General features: G+C 40.2%; 1 protein-coding gene across 3 annotated transcripts in view; it reads left to right on the forward strand.

The window, feature by feature from the left end:
• The window catches only part of aak1b (AP2 associated kinase 1b), a 35,536-nt gene extending 19,470 nt beyond the window's left edge, over positions 1-16,066 (forward strand). The window contains exons 19-20 of one of the 3 annotated variants that reach the window (XM_061698222.1): positions 997-1,104; positions 14,243-16,066. In XM_061698222.1, coding sequence (XP_061554206.1) covers positions 997-1,104; positions 14,243-14,787 — 653 coding nt within the window. In that variant the 3' untranslated portion in view covers positions 14,788-16,066. Of the gene's footprint in view, positions 1-996; positions 1,105-1,362; positions 5,215-14,242 lie in introns of those variants that run through there. The other 2 variants (XM_061698223.1, XM_061698224.1) reach the window with 2 other exon arrangements.
• Positions 16,067-16,880: the final 814 nt, after the last annotated feature.

A 16,880-nucleotide genomic window follows, 5' to 3' on the forward strand; every position in this document is an offset into this window, starting at 1 on the left:
AGCAAGTCAACTTCTTAAAAAAACAAAATGAAGGTTTTGGAGTGGCATCGTCAAACTCTAGACTTGAATCCGATGGAAATGCAGTGGCATGACCTTGAAAAGTCCTTTCATGCTCGAAAACACTACGTTTTTGCTGAATTCATACAATTCTGGAAGGAAGAGTGGGCCAAAATATCTCCGCAGAGATGTGAAAGGCTCATTGCCAATGATAGAAAACTCTGAATTTCAGAGTTTGCTGCAGAGGATGGCCCAACCACAGGTTTAGGGGGTCATTACTTTTTCACACAGGGCCAGGTAACTTCGAAAATCACCATTTAAAACCCCTATTTTAGGTTTCCTTGGGTAATACTTGTCTGATATTTACATTTGTTTGTTTATCTAAAAAAAAGTGGGGAAACTATGCAAAAATATAAGAATTTGAGAAGGGGGCCAATACTTTTTCACAGCACTGTATGTCTCCTTAATATAGTCAGAGCAGCTGGGAATGCTAAGTTATCAATGTTATGTCACCATCATTCCTGTCATACTGTGTTGCATGTTTTTGTATACACATTAAGGTTTACAGTCCTGTTTTTGTTTTAATACCTCATTTAAAAAATAAAAATAAAAAAACTAGGCCAGGCCCCCCCTTTTAAAGCCATTTACACTCAAATGACAGATACTACAGTAGAACATGAGTGGTGACCCCTGGTGGACATAAATAATACTGCACTTCACGTGCACATCTTATTGTACTTTAATAATGCCGAATCGTTTTTTTTTTCCAATTACTGAATCAATGAGAGTGCAATACTCAATTTTAGATAATTGATAGCTGCAGCCCTAATTTTATGTCACAGAAGACATTTTATTGTGGGCGCATTGTGGCAGTATTATACCTTCTCTGGGTTTTGCTTTCAAGGCAAAGTGGTATAAATACCTGATCTTCTGTTCTGTTGATTTTTGCATGTAAAAGAGCCCTTTGAATCACTAACTTGTAGACCACGTTTTCTGCAGACTCATCCCTCCTCATCTCAGACTTCGAGCCCCAGCAAACCAGCGCTGAGGTGGCCACGGAGGACGAGTTTGACCCAATCCCCGTGACCGGACGCAAGAACTCCCAAGGTACGTTATTACAAAGTGTCGTCGTACTAAATACTCCAGTTTGTAAAGATTACAGAATCAGCTGCTTGCGCTTTTCTCACATCTTCACCTAAGAATGTTTCGGAGCTCTAAAAAAGCTCAATTCTGCTTTGTCTTTCTCTCTCCTCCGTCCTCCACCCTGTGCCTTTCCCTTCCCAACTTGTTTGCTCGACCGCCTGTTGACCCCCCCCCCCCCCCGCCCTCTTCCAACCCGCCCTTCCCCGTGTCTCTTCCGGCCAGTTTCAGGAGGCCACTCGCGCAGTAACAGTGGTGGCTCTGAATCCAGCCTGCCCAGCTTGGCCCGCTCCCTCCTGCTGGTGGACCAGCTCATCGACTTGTAGGCCGTAACCCCCACCGCCCGCTCCGTAGAAGCCGTAACACTGGATTAGAGTCATGCCATAGCTCATTTACGGCCGCCATCTTCTTTCTAGTGTGTGCGTCCATCCCTCGCCATCCGCTCCTTTCCCATCCCAGCAACATTATTGGCTTCACCACCTCACCATTCTCTCATCTTTTTCCTCTCCATCCTTTCTCAAGCTTAACCTTTGAATATGACATGATGTCTGATAGCGAAAACAATAGATCATTGTTGTCATGTACAATAGGCATAGTGCTAAGTGATCGTAGTTCATTGTGCACAAGTGAATTTGTCGTTGTTTGCCTTGGTCAGATTCTCCTCCTGCCCTGTTTTATTTGCACATTTTAAGAGCTTAAAATTCATATTTTTCAAAAAGGGAGACATATCCAGTATAAGAGAGAGAAATGTAGTTTTGCTTTCCCATTATTGATGAGTGAACGATATTAAACCACCTTATTTCCACAAAGGAGAAGCAATAAAAGGGTTCTATTATCAGAAGGCAACATTTGAGCTCAAGCCTTCACAAACAAGCCTTGTCTTGCACCTTAGCTTGTCCATCAAGCGTCCAGACTAAAAAAAAAAAAATCCCCCCTTCAACATCACTTTCAATCCTCACATCTGCAACTTGGTAATAGCAGTTGTCTCTCAAGACTGGCACCAACTCATCCCTCCTTCATCCTCACCAAAGTGAAAACCACACCTGTTTTTACTAAAAAGAATAAAACTACAAGATTTCAGGGTTTCGCGAGTCCGATTAAATATTAGGGCCACGCTGGATAAATCGTAAAATTTTGAGGAAAAAAAGTTGTAATATGACTTCATTCTACTATACTTTTTCCAGTAAAATAACAAATGTTTATTTGTTGTTTATTATACAAATGTTTATTTGTTATTTTACTCTTAACTTTACTCTAATTATGAATTGTGAATTTTTTTAGTTATGAGTAATAACTTTATTCTACTTGAGTCACAACTTTATTCTAGTATAAATTGAGATTACAACATTATTCCATTTACAAATTCGGACTTCATTCTCAAAATATTACAACTTGATTTTACTTAAAAATTCTGACATTTGTTTGAGCACTACGACTTCATTCCGTTAAAATTTTACTTTTTCCAGTAATGCAAAAAATTTATTTTCGCGTGTTACAACTTGCATTTTAAAATGAGACATTTTTCTTGTAATATGAGTATTTTTTCTAGGTAAATTACAACTCGATTCTATTTATAAATTTTTATTTTTTCTTGTAATATTACATCTTTATTTTAGGTACAAATTATGACTTGTAAAACTATGACATTAATATAGTAACATTACTTTTTTACTACGACTATTGTTGTAATATGACAACTTTATTCCATATACATAATGACTTATTTTTATTTTATTACGTTTATTTTCTTAAAATACACATTTCTTGTTCTTAACACTTTAGTCTTGTAATATTTAAACCTATTTTCAAAAATTTACAATCTTTGTGGCCCTAATATTCCTTTGTAAAAGTGAAATGATCAACAGTGCTCCTGAAGTGGCAAACACAATAGGAAATAACGACACACAACAGCAAGTTAAAAAAACACTACAGCAAATAACGAATCACAACAGCAAATCGAAAATGCAACAACAAATAAACATAACGACAAATAACTAAACAACAGCAAATAACTAAACACGGCAGCAAAAGAAAAACAAAACAACAAATGAAAAAAAATGAAAATGTTCTTTTATTAATATTTGCTGCTGTTTTTATTTGTTGTGATTAGCTATTTGCTGATTTTTTTTTAAAAAATTGTCGTGTTTAGTTATTTGCTGTTGTTTTGCACTTCAGGGCCACTGTAATGATCTCAAGAAGTAGCGTTTTTGTTCTATAAAAGGGAAGTTGAATAACATTTGTACAGTGTGTGCTGTTGAAGAGTTCATCCTTAAAGCTGCTTATAAATTAGCCATAGCCACATAGCCTGCATTTGCAAAATTACACTGAATAAAAACATTTCCTTGTGCCATTGAAATATATGTGAAACACAGTGGAAATTGTGCAAAAAAGGCTCCAAAACAAAGTCCTTTCACACCACTATATTCTAATATTACCTTCTATTTTGAGGCAAGCAATGGGTTGCTTTGCAACTCTCACTGACAAAGCAGCTCATCTAATAGCAGTTAGCGGTGTGCCAGATCAATTGAAAGACTCATGTTTCTGTTTATGCTTATGTGAGTAATATTCAAAACAGCAGCGCATAAACTATTAATATTCAAGAGATTTTATTTTGAAATTCACACGTTCTTCTGAGAATTTAGTCGGAAATCATACAAAAAGGTAAAACACAGTATTGCACTCTACACTACATTTATGACTGGAAATGTTTTCCAGCAACATGAACAAGACACTCTAAAAACACAGGACCAAAAATGCTATACTTTTTCACAAATACTCTAAATGTCAGTATAATTCCTATTTATTTTTTTTTTGTAGTCCAGAGGTATCATATTTTCTAATATAGTATTCACCCAGTCTACCACAGTACAGTCTACGTGGGATAAAAATGCAATGTTGACAAATTTGAAATTTTTTTTAAGGGATGAAGTAATTTACCCTTGTCCCCACTCGGTATTGCCACTACATTACTTCCTCATGGTGGCAGGCATTATACATAGTACTAGTCTACAATCATCTGGTTTTCATTAATTGGATTAAAGAAGAAATGTCCGTTTTTCCAATATTTTAGGCCGTTACCAGGGGTCTCTGACGTTCTTCAGTCCAAATGCACAAATGTTAAATACTTTCAGCATGTTTAACATTCGCTTGATAGACTGGTTGAAGTCACTCAGTTTTGGAAGTGGGGGGGGGGGGTTCTGTCTCATGCAAATGATGAGTACAGCTTTTATTACCGTGATGGCGAAGGGAAGAGCAAGAGCGTGCAACTGAGCGAGTGGCTGCACAGTGTTGCCAATTTAGCGACTTCGTTGCCAGATTTAGTGACTTTTCCGCCCTCTCTAGAGACTATTTTACCCCCCAATGTGGTGTGTGGTGATGCTCTGTGCATCCAGACTGCAAATGAACGGCACTTAAACCAAGCCACCACTGGCTAATTTAACCTTTTACATAATAAAGTATGTCCCCACTAATGAAAAAGTATTTCTAATCCCAACAAAATTATTGGATGATTAGTTGGACTTTGTGCCCCAACTTTTCATACCAAATCCTACTAAATGCTCATGAGAGCAGGCTGGATGTTTAACATTTCTTTTCATCCATTCCCATTTTCTTTAACTCACTCAACACATTTCCAACATGCCTCCCATTAGTGTAAATACAGTAGTCAAGCCCTCCCCATGTACATAATGAAGTCACTGTCATATAGCTTTACTTGTGGATATATATATATATATATATATGACTTTGTTTCCTGTCCATAAATGTTAATATGAATAGAGTGATAGAGAATGAATGTAAGAAATAAATATTAGTCTTAAAAAATATCTATAATGACGTATATCCCTCAGATAATATTGAAAGAATATATGAATATTTCATTCCTCTTTGTGGACCGAGTGTGTGTTGGGAAGAGTTGTTTTTGTGTTTCTCTTATGATATATGATATGTTAGCTGTGGAAATCCTGTTCAATCCCCGCTCCTCTTTCTTTGTATAAAGTGTTTTCGTGTGTTTACATGGACTGATATGAAGGACTATATTTTTATTCCAAAAAAAAAAAAAAAAATGTTTTCTTGCCAGTGGGATTTTTTTTGTGTGTGTGTTTGTCCCATTTCATTTCTTCTGCCGGATCACTCGGGGAGGAAAACGTGTACTTTTGTGAAGCTTAGTCTTGCTTTACCGATTTGAGTTGTTTTGGAAAAGCATGGCGCGTGTTTGTGTAGATGTCCAGTGTGTGTGTGTGTGTGTGTGTGTGTGTGTGTGTGTGTGAGCGTTGTGTGCGTGCGTGTATGAATGTGTGTGTGAGTTCCAGTACCTGTGTTGTTGTTTTCTGCAAATCTGGCGAGGTTACTCTCCCGAAAGCACAATGTTGTCTCAGGTGGAAAGCTACTCTGAAAGTCACATGACTTTGTTGGTCAAAATGCACTCCGAGGAGGAAAATGTCAAATCTGCCAGGCAAAAGTAGCATTGTATTGGTTTAAACCAGGGGCGGGGAACCAAATGCCCACTATGAACATTCAAAAAACATATTAAAGTTTCAAGTCGTGAAGAATGGGTCTTCGCACCCCCTTTTTCGTGGTAAATCTTCGAAAATGATCGCCAAACTTTGATGCCGAGCTCTGCCTACATTAGATGGTGCAGGGAGGCAGAAATGCTTCACAATTTAGAATGACGATACCTGCTTCCGACTAGATCAAGTTCCCTAATCTCAGTTCGCCACAAAGTATGATCCCTGGAATTTTCCCGAAAAGGCTGCTTCGAACCACAACGGTAGACTTCCTGTTCAATTGCAGGCATGGGTGATTGAGACTTTTTCCATGCGTCCTGTTATGATAGACATGTCCATTCAAGTTTTTGTTGCTAAGTGAAACAGGTGTTGAGGGCCAATTCTTTCACTTCCAGGTGCCGCTACTGAGTGAGTTTTGAGTGGTTGCGGTTCGTCATTCGCTAATTTACCTAGTCGTATGTATTTTTCTCTAACCTATCCTGTTGTTGTTATTTACTGACAAAATGAACCTATTTGCTGTTTTTGTGCTCAGGCCAAAGTGCCATCTTGTGGCATCCAATTATAGTGATCCAATTACAAGCCTTTTTAGAGTCAGGGCGTCAGTTACTCGCGGATTATCACTATTCGCTGCAGGACTTGGCCCTTGACACTGTAAATAAAGGGAGTTTTGGGGCCCCCAAAAGGTGATTCATTTGTCAGAAGAAAAATACCAGAAAACACTATTCTTAGAGGGCCTTTGCACTACTGAGTGCTTGGGCCCGAACAGGCAACTCATTGTGGACTTATTACTTTCACATTTGAGTCGCTGCCATGCTCCGCCCACATGCAGTGGCGAAAACTCAATTTCCTTGCAATTTTGTCTCACCTGTACGTATGTCTGTTATACATGGTTCAAATTTGGTTTCATTCAGACAATTTTTTTTTTATATTGGACAAAAAGCTGGAAATGGTCAAAATGACTGCATAATGTTCACTTCAAACCAAAATGGCTGACTTCCTGTGTCTTTGTGGGTCTTGGCTATTGAGACTTCATTGGGGGTCAACTCATGATAGACACTGCTACCAAATTCCACGGTGCTAGGTGAATTTTGGGGCCTGGGGGAGCTACCAAGCTAATTTTAGGAGTTCACACCTGCAGCTGCTACCAAAGTTAAGTTTTCACCAGTATGAATTCCCGCAAAATTGGGTGAAAACAGGAACACCCTCATAATAGAGATTTTGATTTGTTTTGGGAATGTCATGGTGGGCCGGATCAAAATGCTCTCGCAGGCCACATTGGGACCACGGCTGTATGTTCCCCACTGATAGCACTATATGGACAAAGGTATTGGGACAATTCGCCATATACAAAGCAGGGGAATATGAATTCATAATGTTTTGTTAATCGGTAACTTCTTCCTGAATCGAGTCTGCACATGCGCAGGATAGAAGGAGATTGAATCGTAAATTGCATAAGAAGGGAGGGTGGGATAGAGTCAGCATTTTGTTTGATGTGCTATTTAAGCATGTGAATTTCGACTAAAACAATAATAGCTTCAAAGGTCCTGTATTTTGGCTATTTAGATCTCCATAGAGTGACTCTCTTAACATTTAAAAAAAACACCTTGGTTTTGTCATACGAGTGTCCAGAAAAGGCCCCTCTGACAGCTACTTCTGTTTGACGCAATTTTGACCGCCCCCTTTCCTCTGATTAGTTGCCTCTGTGTCGACGGCTCACTTGTGAGAGCACACGTTTGTGTTGACAGCGCTGACTCGGGAGTGGAAAGGGAAGGCGGTGATCTTCGCTAGTGACATATATAAGCTCAAGAAATTCGAGTGACCTGATTTCAGGCCTCTCAGCAGAAGAAAACTGGAACTCAGGAATGCGTGGACAATTTTAGCTCATATTTCACGTATACTGAGGCACCATCAAGACAATATTACATCCCAAATACTAGAAATATTTAGTTTGGCAAATTATGTCGCCTTTAAATCCAAGAAAACTTCCATCCGTTTTTATGAGGCATTAGGGGACTCTTTGAAATCTCGGTGCCCTAGGCAATTGCCTGTGTGTGTTTGCCATATGGTAAGCCCGCCCCGCCCCTGGCAGGAAGTCATAAGTGGAAGAAATTATATCGTCGGTCTCTTTATCGACCTTGCTTTATAGAGCCAAACTGTGACCACAAAGTTGGAAGCATGCAATTGTCCATAATGTCTCAGTACGTTTGTCCATAAAGTGGATTTGCTGTTGAATAACCATTTTTCTGTTAAAAAAATATTTAAAAAATACTCCATGTTTGGCAAATGTATTTGGAAGAGTAAAATGGGTTGTTTTGCTTCAAGATGTTAATCGAAACAGTAGCGACCTCGTTTGTGGCCCTCCATTTTGTCAAAGAGTACAGTCATTTGCAGTTTGAACCTATGCAACTCCCAAGCTTGGCACTAAAAGCATGCAAGCGACAAGCAGGCAGTGCGATCCATGTTGAAGCAGAAAGCCCCTCTGATATTTGAGCTGATGTTGTTCTTCAAGCCTCCTTGTTTGTGTTCATGGCCCACAGACCCGTATCAGCTAGAGCTGTGCTATCTTTTCTTGTCCTTCTTCTATTTTTGTGACATCGTTCTAAAGGGATGGTCAAATAAAATGCAAATGTGAACGTCAGCATGTGGGTTGGTGATTGATTAACACTCATTGTCATTATTGTTTTTTTATTTTTGTCCATGTGTTGAAACATTAAAAATACAAAAACAAATATACAGTTGCTTAACAAATGTATCAGACCACCTGTCGTGAAACGAGAAGTGAAGCATCCACCATTATGAACGGTGAACTCTGCATTTTAGTATTTTGAACAAGAATGATACATTTGAAAGCGAATGTACTTTTTCCTACCCAAATACAGTGGACCCCCGCAATCTCGCGGCTCGGCACCCGTGGAATCACTCATTTGTGGATTTTTTTTAAATTCAAGTATTTCTCCATTTTTTTTTTCTTTTATTGGGGGTAACCAGCCCTGAAGATGCATTATTAGCTAGTAGTGCTCCGATCAATTGGCCACAGATCATAATTGGCTGATTTCCGCGAAAGACACGTGATCGGCACTCGTCTGGAAATGCCTTTTAATGCCAATCACAAAAAACGATCACCCGCGACTTGTACTTTGCAGCCTTTAGAGAATGTCTGCTCTGCAGTGTAGCACAGGGATGGGCAATTATTCCAAATTTGAGCATGCCTTAAGATCTTTTACAACCCAGTTGGAGTTTACTGTAAAACTAAGCGTACAACAGTAATAATTACTCTCATTTTATATTAAAATACAACACGCACATCATTTTCGAAATCGCCAGCTTATGATAACAGTCAATGGAAAACCCTATTGACAGGCTAGCTAATAATTAAATGTAACAAATATTCACACACAAACGTCATAGTAGCACATACAGACAGGTAATATCTGTTAAAAACGAGTTTATTCAAGTTAAAATGTGACTTTCTCCTTCTCTCTTTTTTTTGAGCTTGCAGTAAATGAGTAGCTCAATGCATGCACCGCACCACACTGCCCCAAGAGGCCGATGTGCGCACAGCAGATAGAGCAGATAGTCATTGACTGCATAAAAAGGCACACTTTATTTCCCTGACTGTGACATAAAATCAGACTAAACTGTTTCTGTTTTAGGTCAATTAGGTTTACCAAAATTATTTATATTTTGCTAAATGCCAGAATAGTGACATGATATATATATATCTTTTAATATAGTCATGGTTAAAAGCATTGGGACATTTTTAGCCATGACTATTTTTATTTGTTTATATTTAGATATTTTACTTTTTACAAAAGTATAAATATCAAATCATTTTTGGGGGTTTGCGTGTATAACAACAATATTAATATTTTAGCATGAAACATATCACTTTGAGTAAAAAGATCTTCTCCATAATAGTGTATTAACCATTACACAATTTGTACCCAAATCTAAGAAGTCAGAATGAAGCATAATATTCAACCACTACAACAATTTTTTTTGCGCAGGAATGCAAGTGAATAACTATCATTTAAACATTTTCATCAAGACTTAATGTGCTTTTGCTATATATTTTTTGTAATTAAAAAAATATTCGTAACAAACTGCTGACTGTATTTTCGCGACCATAAGGCGCACCGTATTAAAAGTCGCAGTCTCAGTTACGGGGTCTATTTCTGTATTTAACAGATACATGAGGCCATATTATGAAGTTGGGACGGTGTGTTAAACATAACTAAAAACAGAATGCAATGATTTGCAAATCATGTTCAACATATATTTAATTGAATACACTACAAAGACAAGATATCTAATGTTCAAATTGATCAACTTTATTCTTTTTAGCAAATAATCATTAACTTGGAATTTTATGGCTGCAACACGTTCCAAAAAATGTGGGACAGGGTCATGTTTACCACTGTGTGACATCACCTTTTCTTTTAACAACATTCAATAAACGTTTCGGAACTAAGGACACTAATTGTTAAGCTTTGTAGGTGGAATTCTTTCCCATTCTTGCTTGATGTACAGCTTCAGCTGTTCAACAGTCCGGGGTCTCCGTTGTCGTATTTTACGCTTCATAATGCGCCACACATTTTCAATGGGAGACCGGTCTGGACTGCAGGTAGGCCAGTCTAGTACCCGCACTCTTTTACTATGAAGCCACGCTGTTGTAACACGTGCAGAATGTGGTTTGGCATTGTCTTGCTCAAATAAGCAGGGGCGTCCATGAAAAAGTCGTTGCTTGGATGGCAGCATATGTTTCTCCAAAACCTGTATGCACCTTTCAGCATGAATGGTGCCTTCACAGATGTGTGTGTTACCCATGCCATTGGCACTAACACAACCCCATACCATCACAGATGCTGGCTTTTGAACTTTACGTCCATAACAGTCCGGATGGTTCTTTTCCTCTTTGGCCCGGAGGACACGACGTCCACAATTTCCAAAAACAATTTGAAATGTGGACTCGTCGGACCACAGAACACTTTTCCACTTTTCATCAGTCCATCTTACATGAGGTCGGGCCCAGAGAAGCCGGTGTTGTTGATAAATGGCTTTTGCTTTGCATAGTAGAGTTTCAAGTTGCACTTACGGATGTAGCGCCGAACTGTATTTACTGACATTGGTTTTCTGAAGTGTTCCTGACCCCATGTGGTGATATCCATTACACATTGATGTCGGTTTTTGATGCAGTGCCGCCCGAAGATCACGGGCATTTAATGATGGTTTTCGGCCTTGCCGATGACATGCAAGGATTTCTCCAGATTCTCTGAACCTTTTGATGATGATATGGACCGTAGATGATGAAATCCCTAAATTCCTTGCATTGTACGTTGAGGAACATTGTCCTTAAACTGTTCGACGATTTTCTCACACACTTATTCACAAAGAGGTGAACCTCACCCCATCTTTGCTTGTGAATGACTAAGCAATTCAGGGAAGCTCCTTTTAGACCCAATCACGGCACCCACCTGTTCCCAATTAGCCTGTGCACCTGTGGGATGTTCCAAACAGGTGTTTGATGAGCATTCCTCAACTTTCTCAGTCTTTTTTGCTATGCGTCCCAGCTTTTTTTTTTTTTTAACATGTTGCAGCCATAGTATTCTAAGTTACTGATTATTTGCTAAAAACAATAAAGTTTATCAGTTTGAACATTAAATATCTTGTCTTTGTAGTGTATTCAATTAAATATAGGTTGAGCGTGATTTGCAAATCATTGTATTCTGTTTTTATTTATGTTAAACACAACGTCCCAACTTCATTGGAATTGGGGTTGTACTTTATTGAAGTATTTAACAATGTACTCATGTTATTTTTTGATCAATCCTCATCCACAAATCCATCAAAGTCCTCATCTCCTGTATCCGAAATGAACAGCTGGGCAAGTTCTCCATCAAACATGCCGGGTTCCCTCTCGTCATTGTCGGAGTCAGTCTCGTTGCCGGGGGGCTGTTCAGCAATGATGCCGGCGTTATCCTGGTTCCTCCACTTGCGAACCATGGATTCGTTGATCTTGAATTCTCTCGTGGCTGCTCGATTCCCATGGTCCTCCGTGTAACTGATAGCTAGCTAGCTTGAATTGTGCTTCGTAAGCGTGTCTCTTCGTAGGTGCCATTTTCGGGGGTCCTTAGCCAAACCGATATTGTTTTGCACAATGCACATACCGGTACCGGCAAAATTGTAAGACTTATAAGTGCGCCTTATGGCCGTGAAAATACGGTATTTCTTTTTCATTGTTTGATTACATCATTAATTAATATTTTTATAAAGTTTAATATCGAGTGCCATTTTTCTCAATTCAAAAACTCAAAAATTTCGGGTTGCTGCAACAGATTAAAAGCATTTCCGCTCATTTCAATTAGGAAATGTGTTTTGAGTCATAAGTGTGGTCAAGGAACAAATTAAACTCATATCTCAAAGCACCCCTGTACATCTACAGCCACTTCCCCAAAAATGTATCCTGATGTTTTTTGGGGGGGGTTGGACTCCGCCAAGGCTGCCCTTTGTCACCGATTCTGTTCATAACTTTTATGGACAGAATTTCTAGCAGTTCGCAGCCGAGTGTGAAGCGGCTGGGATGATAATCAGCACCTCCAAATCTGAGACCATGTTCCTCAGTCGGAAAAGGGTGTAATGCCCTCTCCAGGTCGGGGATGAGATCCTGCCCCAAGTGGAGGAGTTCAAATATCTTGGGGTCTTGTTCACGAGTGAGGGAAGAATGGAACGCGAGATCAACAGGCAAATCGGCGCAACGTCTGCATTGATGCGGACTTTGTATCGGTCCGTTGTGGTGAAAAAAGAGTTTAGCCGAAAGGCGACGCTCTCAATTTACCAGCCCATCTACGTTCCTACTCTCACCTATGGTCACGAGCTATGAGTCGTGACCGAAAGAACAAGATCCCGGATACAAGTGGCCGAAATGAGTTTCCTCCGCAGGGTGTCCGGACTCTCCCTTAGAGAGAGGCTGAGATGCTCGGTCAGCCGGGAGGAGGATCTCAGACTAGAGCCGCTGCTCCTCCACATCGAGAGGAGCCGGATGAGGTGGCTGGGGCATCTGATTCGGATGCCTCCTGGACGCCTCCCTGGTGAGGTGTTCCGAGCACGTCCCACCGGGAGGAGACACCGGGGATGACCCAGGACACGCTGGAGAGACAACGTCTCTCGGCTGACCTGGGAACGCCTCGGGATCCCCCCGGAAGAGCTGGATGAAGTGGCTGGGGAGAGGGAAGTCTGGGCGTCCCTGCTAAAAACTCCGCCCCCGCGACCCGACCACGGATAAGCGGTAGAAAATGGATGGATGTATGGTTTTTTTTGCATTTTTTAAATGAAGGCAACTTCTTATAGAGCTGCCTTTTTATTACACAGGAATATAAGATGTTGTAAGCCATTGTAATATGAACTATTCAAGATAAAAAAAAACATTTGTACCTTTTACATTTTTACAGCTATTCATGGTCTAATGTCCAGATTCAGTTTTGATGGGATTATTTTTAATTTATTTTTCAGTTGCTTATTTTATTTTTCATTTAGTGTTAAAAACTCCTGGCATACATTGTGGTCATCAGGCTTTTAACTACACTTTCTATAAACTACTTACAACATAACATTGTAATCGAGAGCATTTATTAGCAGATTTAGAAACATTTTCAAAATACCCAAACTTTTTCTAATGTAAAATATGTGCCAATAATCAATGTTTATTTTATCCATATACAGTCCCCTCCAAAAGTATTGGAACGGAAAGGTCAATTCCTTTTGTTTTTGTTATATACTGAAGACATTTGGGTTTTCAGATCAAAAGATGAATATGAGACAAAAGATGAGAATTCCAACTTTTATTTCATGGTATTTACATTTATTTATTCTCGATGTGTTAAACAACTCAGGACAGAGCACCTTTTTGTTTGAAGCCACCCACTTTTCAAGTGAGCAAAGGTATTGGAACGGACATTATTAAATTAACTTAAAGTGAATAACATTGAATATTTATTTATATACTGCATCAAGCCTGCAACGCATTGACTTCAGCAGACTGTCGCATTCTTCATTTGAAATGCTTTTCCAGGCCTTTACTGCAGCCTCTTTCATTTCTTGTTTGTTTCTGGGGGTTTCTCCCTTCAGTTTCCTCTTCAAGAGATAAAATGCATGCTCTATTGGATTAAGGTCCGGTGATTCACTTGGTCAGTCTGACCTTTCACTTCCCCCCCCCGATGAAGTCCTTTGTTGTGTTGGCAGTGTGTTTTAGGTCATTGTCTTGTTGCATGATGAAGCTTCTTCTGATTACTTTGGATGCATTTTTCTGAAAACTGCCAGACAAAATGGTTTTGTAGATTTCAGAATTCATTCTGATCTACCATCATGAGTTACATAATCAATAAAGATACCTTCACCCCTGCCCTGTGGAGGTTGGCAGTGATGTCACTCACTGTTGCTTTTGATCATCAAAGCCTCTTTAAGTAACAACCGACTACATTTTTGGTGTCAACTTGTATTTTATTTTGCTGTTCATTGTTTCGAGTTATTGCTGTAACGTTCTTAAATGTGTAGAGCAATGAAAAAGGTGCCAGCTGTCCATCTTGCCTGTCTATTATTTCCAGACGCAGACCAGCAGGTGGCGCTGTCCGGTAACGCACAGGAAGACGGTGGTGGGACTTCGCCGCCAGCGCAGGCCAACCAGGAGACGCAAGAGAAGATCACTGAATGTATGACTCCCTCAGAAGAGTGGAGCGGAGCTTCCCCCAGCCTGGAAGCAAAACCTGTAGCCTCGCAGGATCAGTCCACCAGCAGCCCCCCCACGCCCGACATCTTCCTGCTGGCCCCTTTCAAAAACAAAATGGCGTCAAGTAGCACCTTCTTCATCCCTGAACCGCCTGAGTTGTCACCCGACATTTTCCTCCAGGCGCCGTTTGGCAAGAGGAGGGATCGCGTACTGGCCGGCGGACAGTTCCCTCTGGTCCAAGGGACGCCGCTGCCCCAGCAGCCGGTAGCAGTGCACCGTGTGGTGTCCCGAGTGGGCCAGCGAGCCGCCGTGGGCTCGGTGGCCGTGGGGCCGCTGCACTCTTGGACCATAGGGGGGCGGAGTCTGGAGGACCCGTTTAGCGCGGCGCCATTTCAGCCCAGATGCGCCCAACACACGCCTTGACTACCAAACCGTTTAGTAGCATTTTGTACAAAAATACTGCACTGCAGTTAGTGGCAAGGTTATATTTGGGGTTCCTTCCTTTCACACAGGGAAAAAGTGTTTGTTGAGTGCATATGTAACATAGGGAGTTCATGCACATGGAATATATAAACCCCAATTCCACTAAAGTTGGGACATTGTGTAAAACATACATTAAAACAATACGATGATTTGAAAACCCTGTTCAACCTATATATAATTGAATACACCACAAAGACAAGATATTTCATGTTAAAACTAATGAATAGGGCCCATGACACACATAAAGACAATCGGCCTGTTTTTTTTTTTTGCCGGTTTGCCCCGGCCCGACCAAGCCCATCAAACGCCAGACAATCAAAAGTCTTATAAGATTATCCTATAAGATTGTCCTTAGGTCAGTTGTGTGTTAAGAGTGGATTTGTCCTGATTTTAGGGCCCGAAAGAGGTCTTAGCCGACAATCTTAAATGATGAACGTGTTCAATATTTACGACAATGTCTTCATGTGGGGGAGATCCGATTTCTCCAGAGTCATGATTATAGCCAATCGGGAAGCACCCTGACGCAACAACAACAATTAAAAATAAGCATGTCTTATCAAATGTTGTTTTCTTTTTGTATTAAAATGGGTTCCCCAAATGGCAAGAAGGATTTTGAAAAAGCAACTCATTTTTTTGAGAAATGTAATTTTATAAGGCTTCCGGCTCCGGCAACCTTCGGGAATGTTTGGAAAACATTGTCGCAAAGCCGAATGTGCTGCTGCTGCTTCGGTTTTGTTAAATCACGTGCGATCAAGTGAGATTTCGAGTTTGTCGTTTGAACAGAATCGATTGTGTGTGGTGTTCTGTGTTGATATTATCTGTGTACACCACACACACTATGACTAAAACTGTTAAATGCCGGATTTGTTATCTTTGTGTGTGGGGTCTGTCACAGATACAAAATCTTTTTTAAGATTTGCAAAATCCTTGTGTGTACTAGGCCTTAGTCATCGTTCCTAAAAAGTACACTGAATGTAATATTATTGTAAGCCACTGAACCATTATGCACAGTTTGAACATTAACACTGTGCTTACATTTACAAAACTGCTTAAGTTACGATTCAATTCAAATGTATCGCACGTAAAAATAACAATTGTGCCTAAGCAAATGTTTGCAAACCAAATGAACTAAAGTTAAATACAACTGAACTTTTTCGAGGGCAAAAAAAACATTTAACCTGCAAATGTCCTTAAAAGGTAAACATTTACAACTTTTTCAGGGGCCGGGGGGGGGGGGGGGGGGCCATTGGTTCGTCCTCAAGTGCTGTGTGTTTGGTTGTAAGATCGTATTTGGCTAAGTACTTTGCCACATACCGAACACGATGTACCACTAGGGGGAGCCTTTGTACCACTAGTAGTCACACATTGAGAACCATTGGTTGAAACCAATACCACAAGCCATAATCCGAAACGCTTTATCATTTCAAACTTCTCTTACTACACTACCCTTTAAAAAGAAATGGCTTACAGACATGTTTTGAAAAATGTGCTGCAAGTTCGCTCATACAATACATGCAGTGGAGTCTCATAACGTTCGCTAACAACCCAGGCTAAACTTAGCTCCTCCACGACATACAGATGTAGCACTTCAACATGCTTCCTTGATACCAATGTACTACTTCCCTACTAGACAGGGCTTTGCAACCATCTTGCGGCATCTTAGGGTGTTTCAGAAAGAGCACGGAAACCGTGAGGTGTGAAGAAAACGCAAATCGATGAATTGTGAACCGCGAATATGCGGGGGATTGCTGTGTCGTTAACTTTTTGCAAAATTCTTGTTATTTCACCATTTTAGGAGTTTTACTACTACAGTATTTACGAGGCAAACTGATGCTTTTCACCAATGAAGCTAAGTACCACGCTCATTTCGTTGTTTCTGTTTCACACAGAGCACAACAGCACATTTCACTTTTTTAGTCCGAACGTGTGAATTCTAAAACGGAAGCGACACCATTTAATGAAGGCTTTATGAAATGTGTTCAAATAAGTGTGGTTTGATTGTGAACTGAAGTGAAATATTGCTGTACTCTGTA

The sequence above is a fragment of the Phycodurus eques genome, chromosome 15 (genome assembly GCF_024500275.1).
Source record: "Phycodurus eques isolate BA_2022a chromosome 15, UOR_Pequ_1.1, whole genome shotgun sequence".
Lineage (NCBI taxonomy): Eukaryota > Metazoa > Chordata > Actinopteri > Syngnathiformes > Syngnathidae > Phycodurus > Phycodurus eques.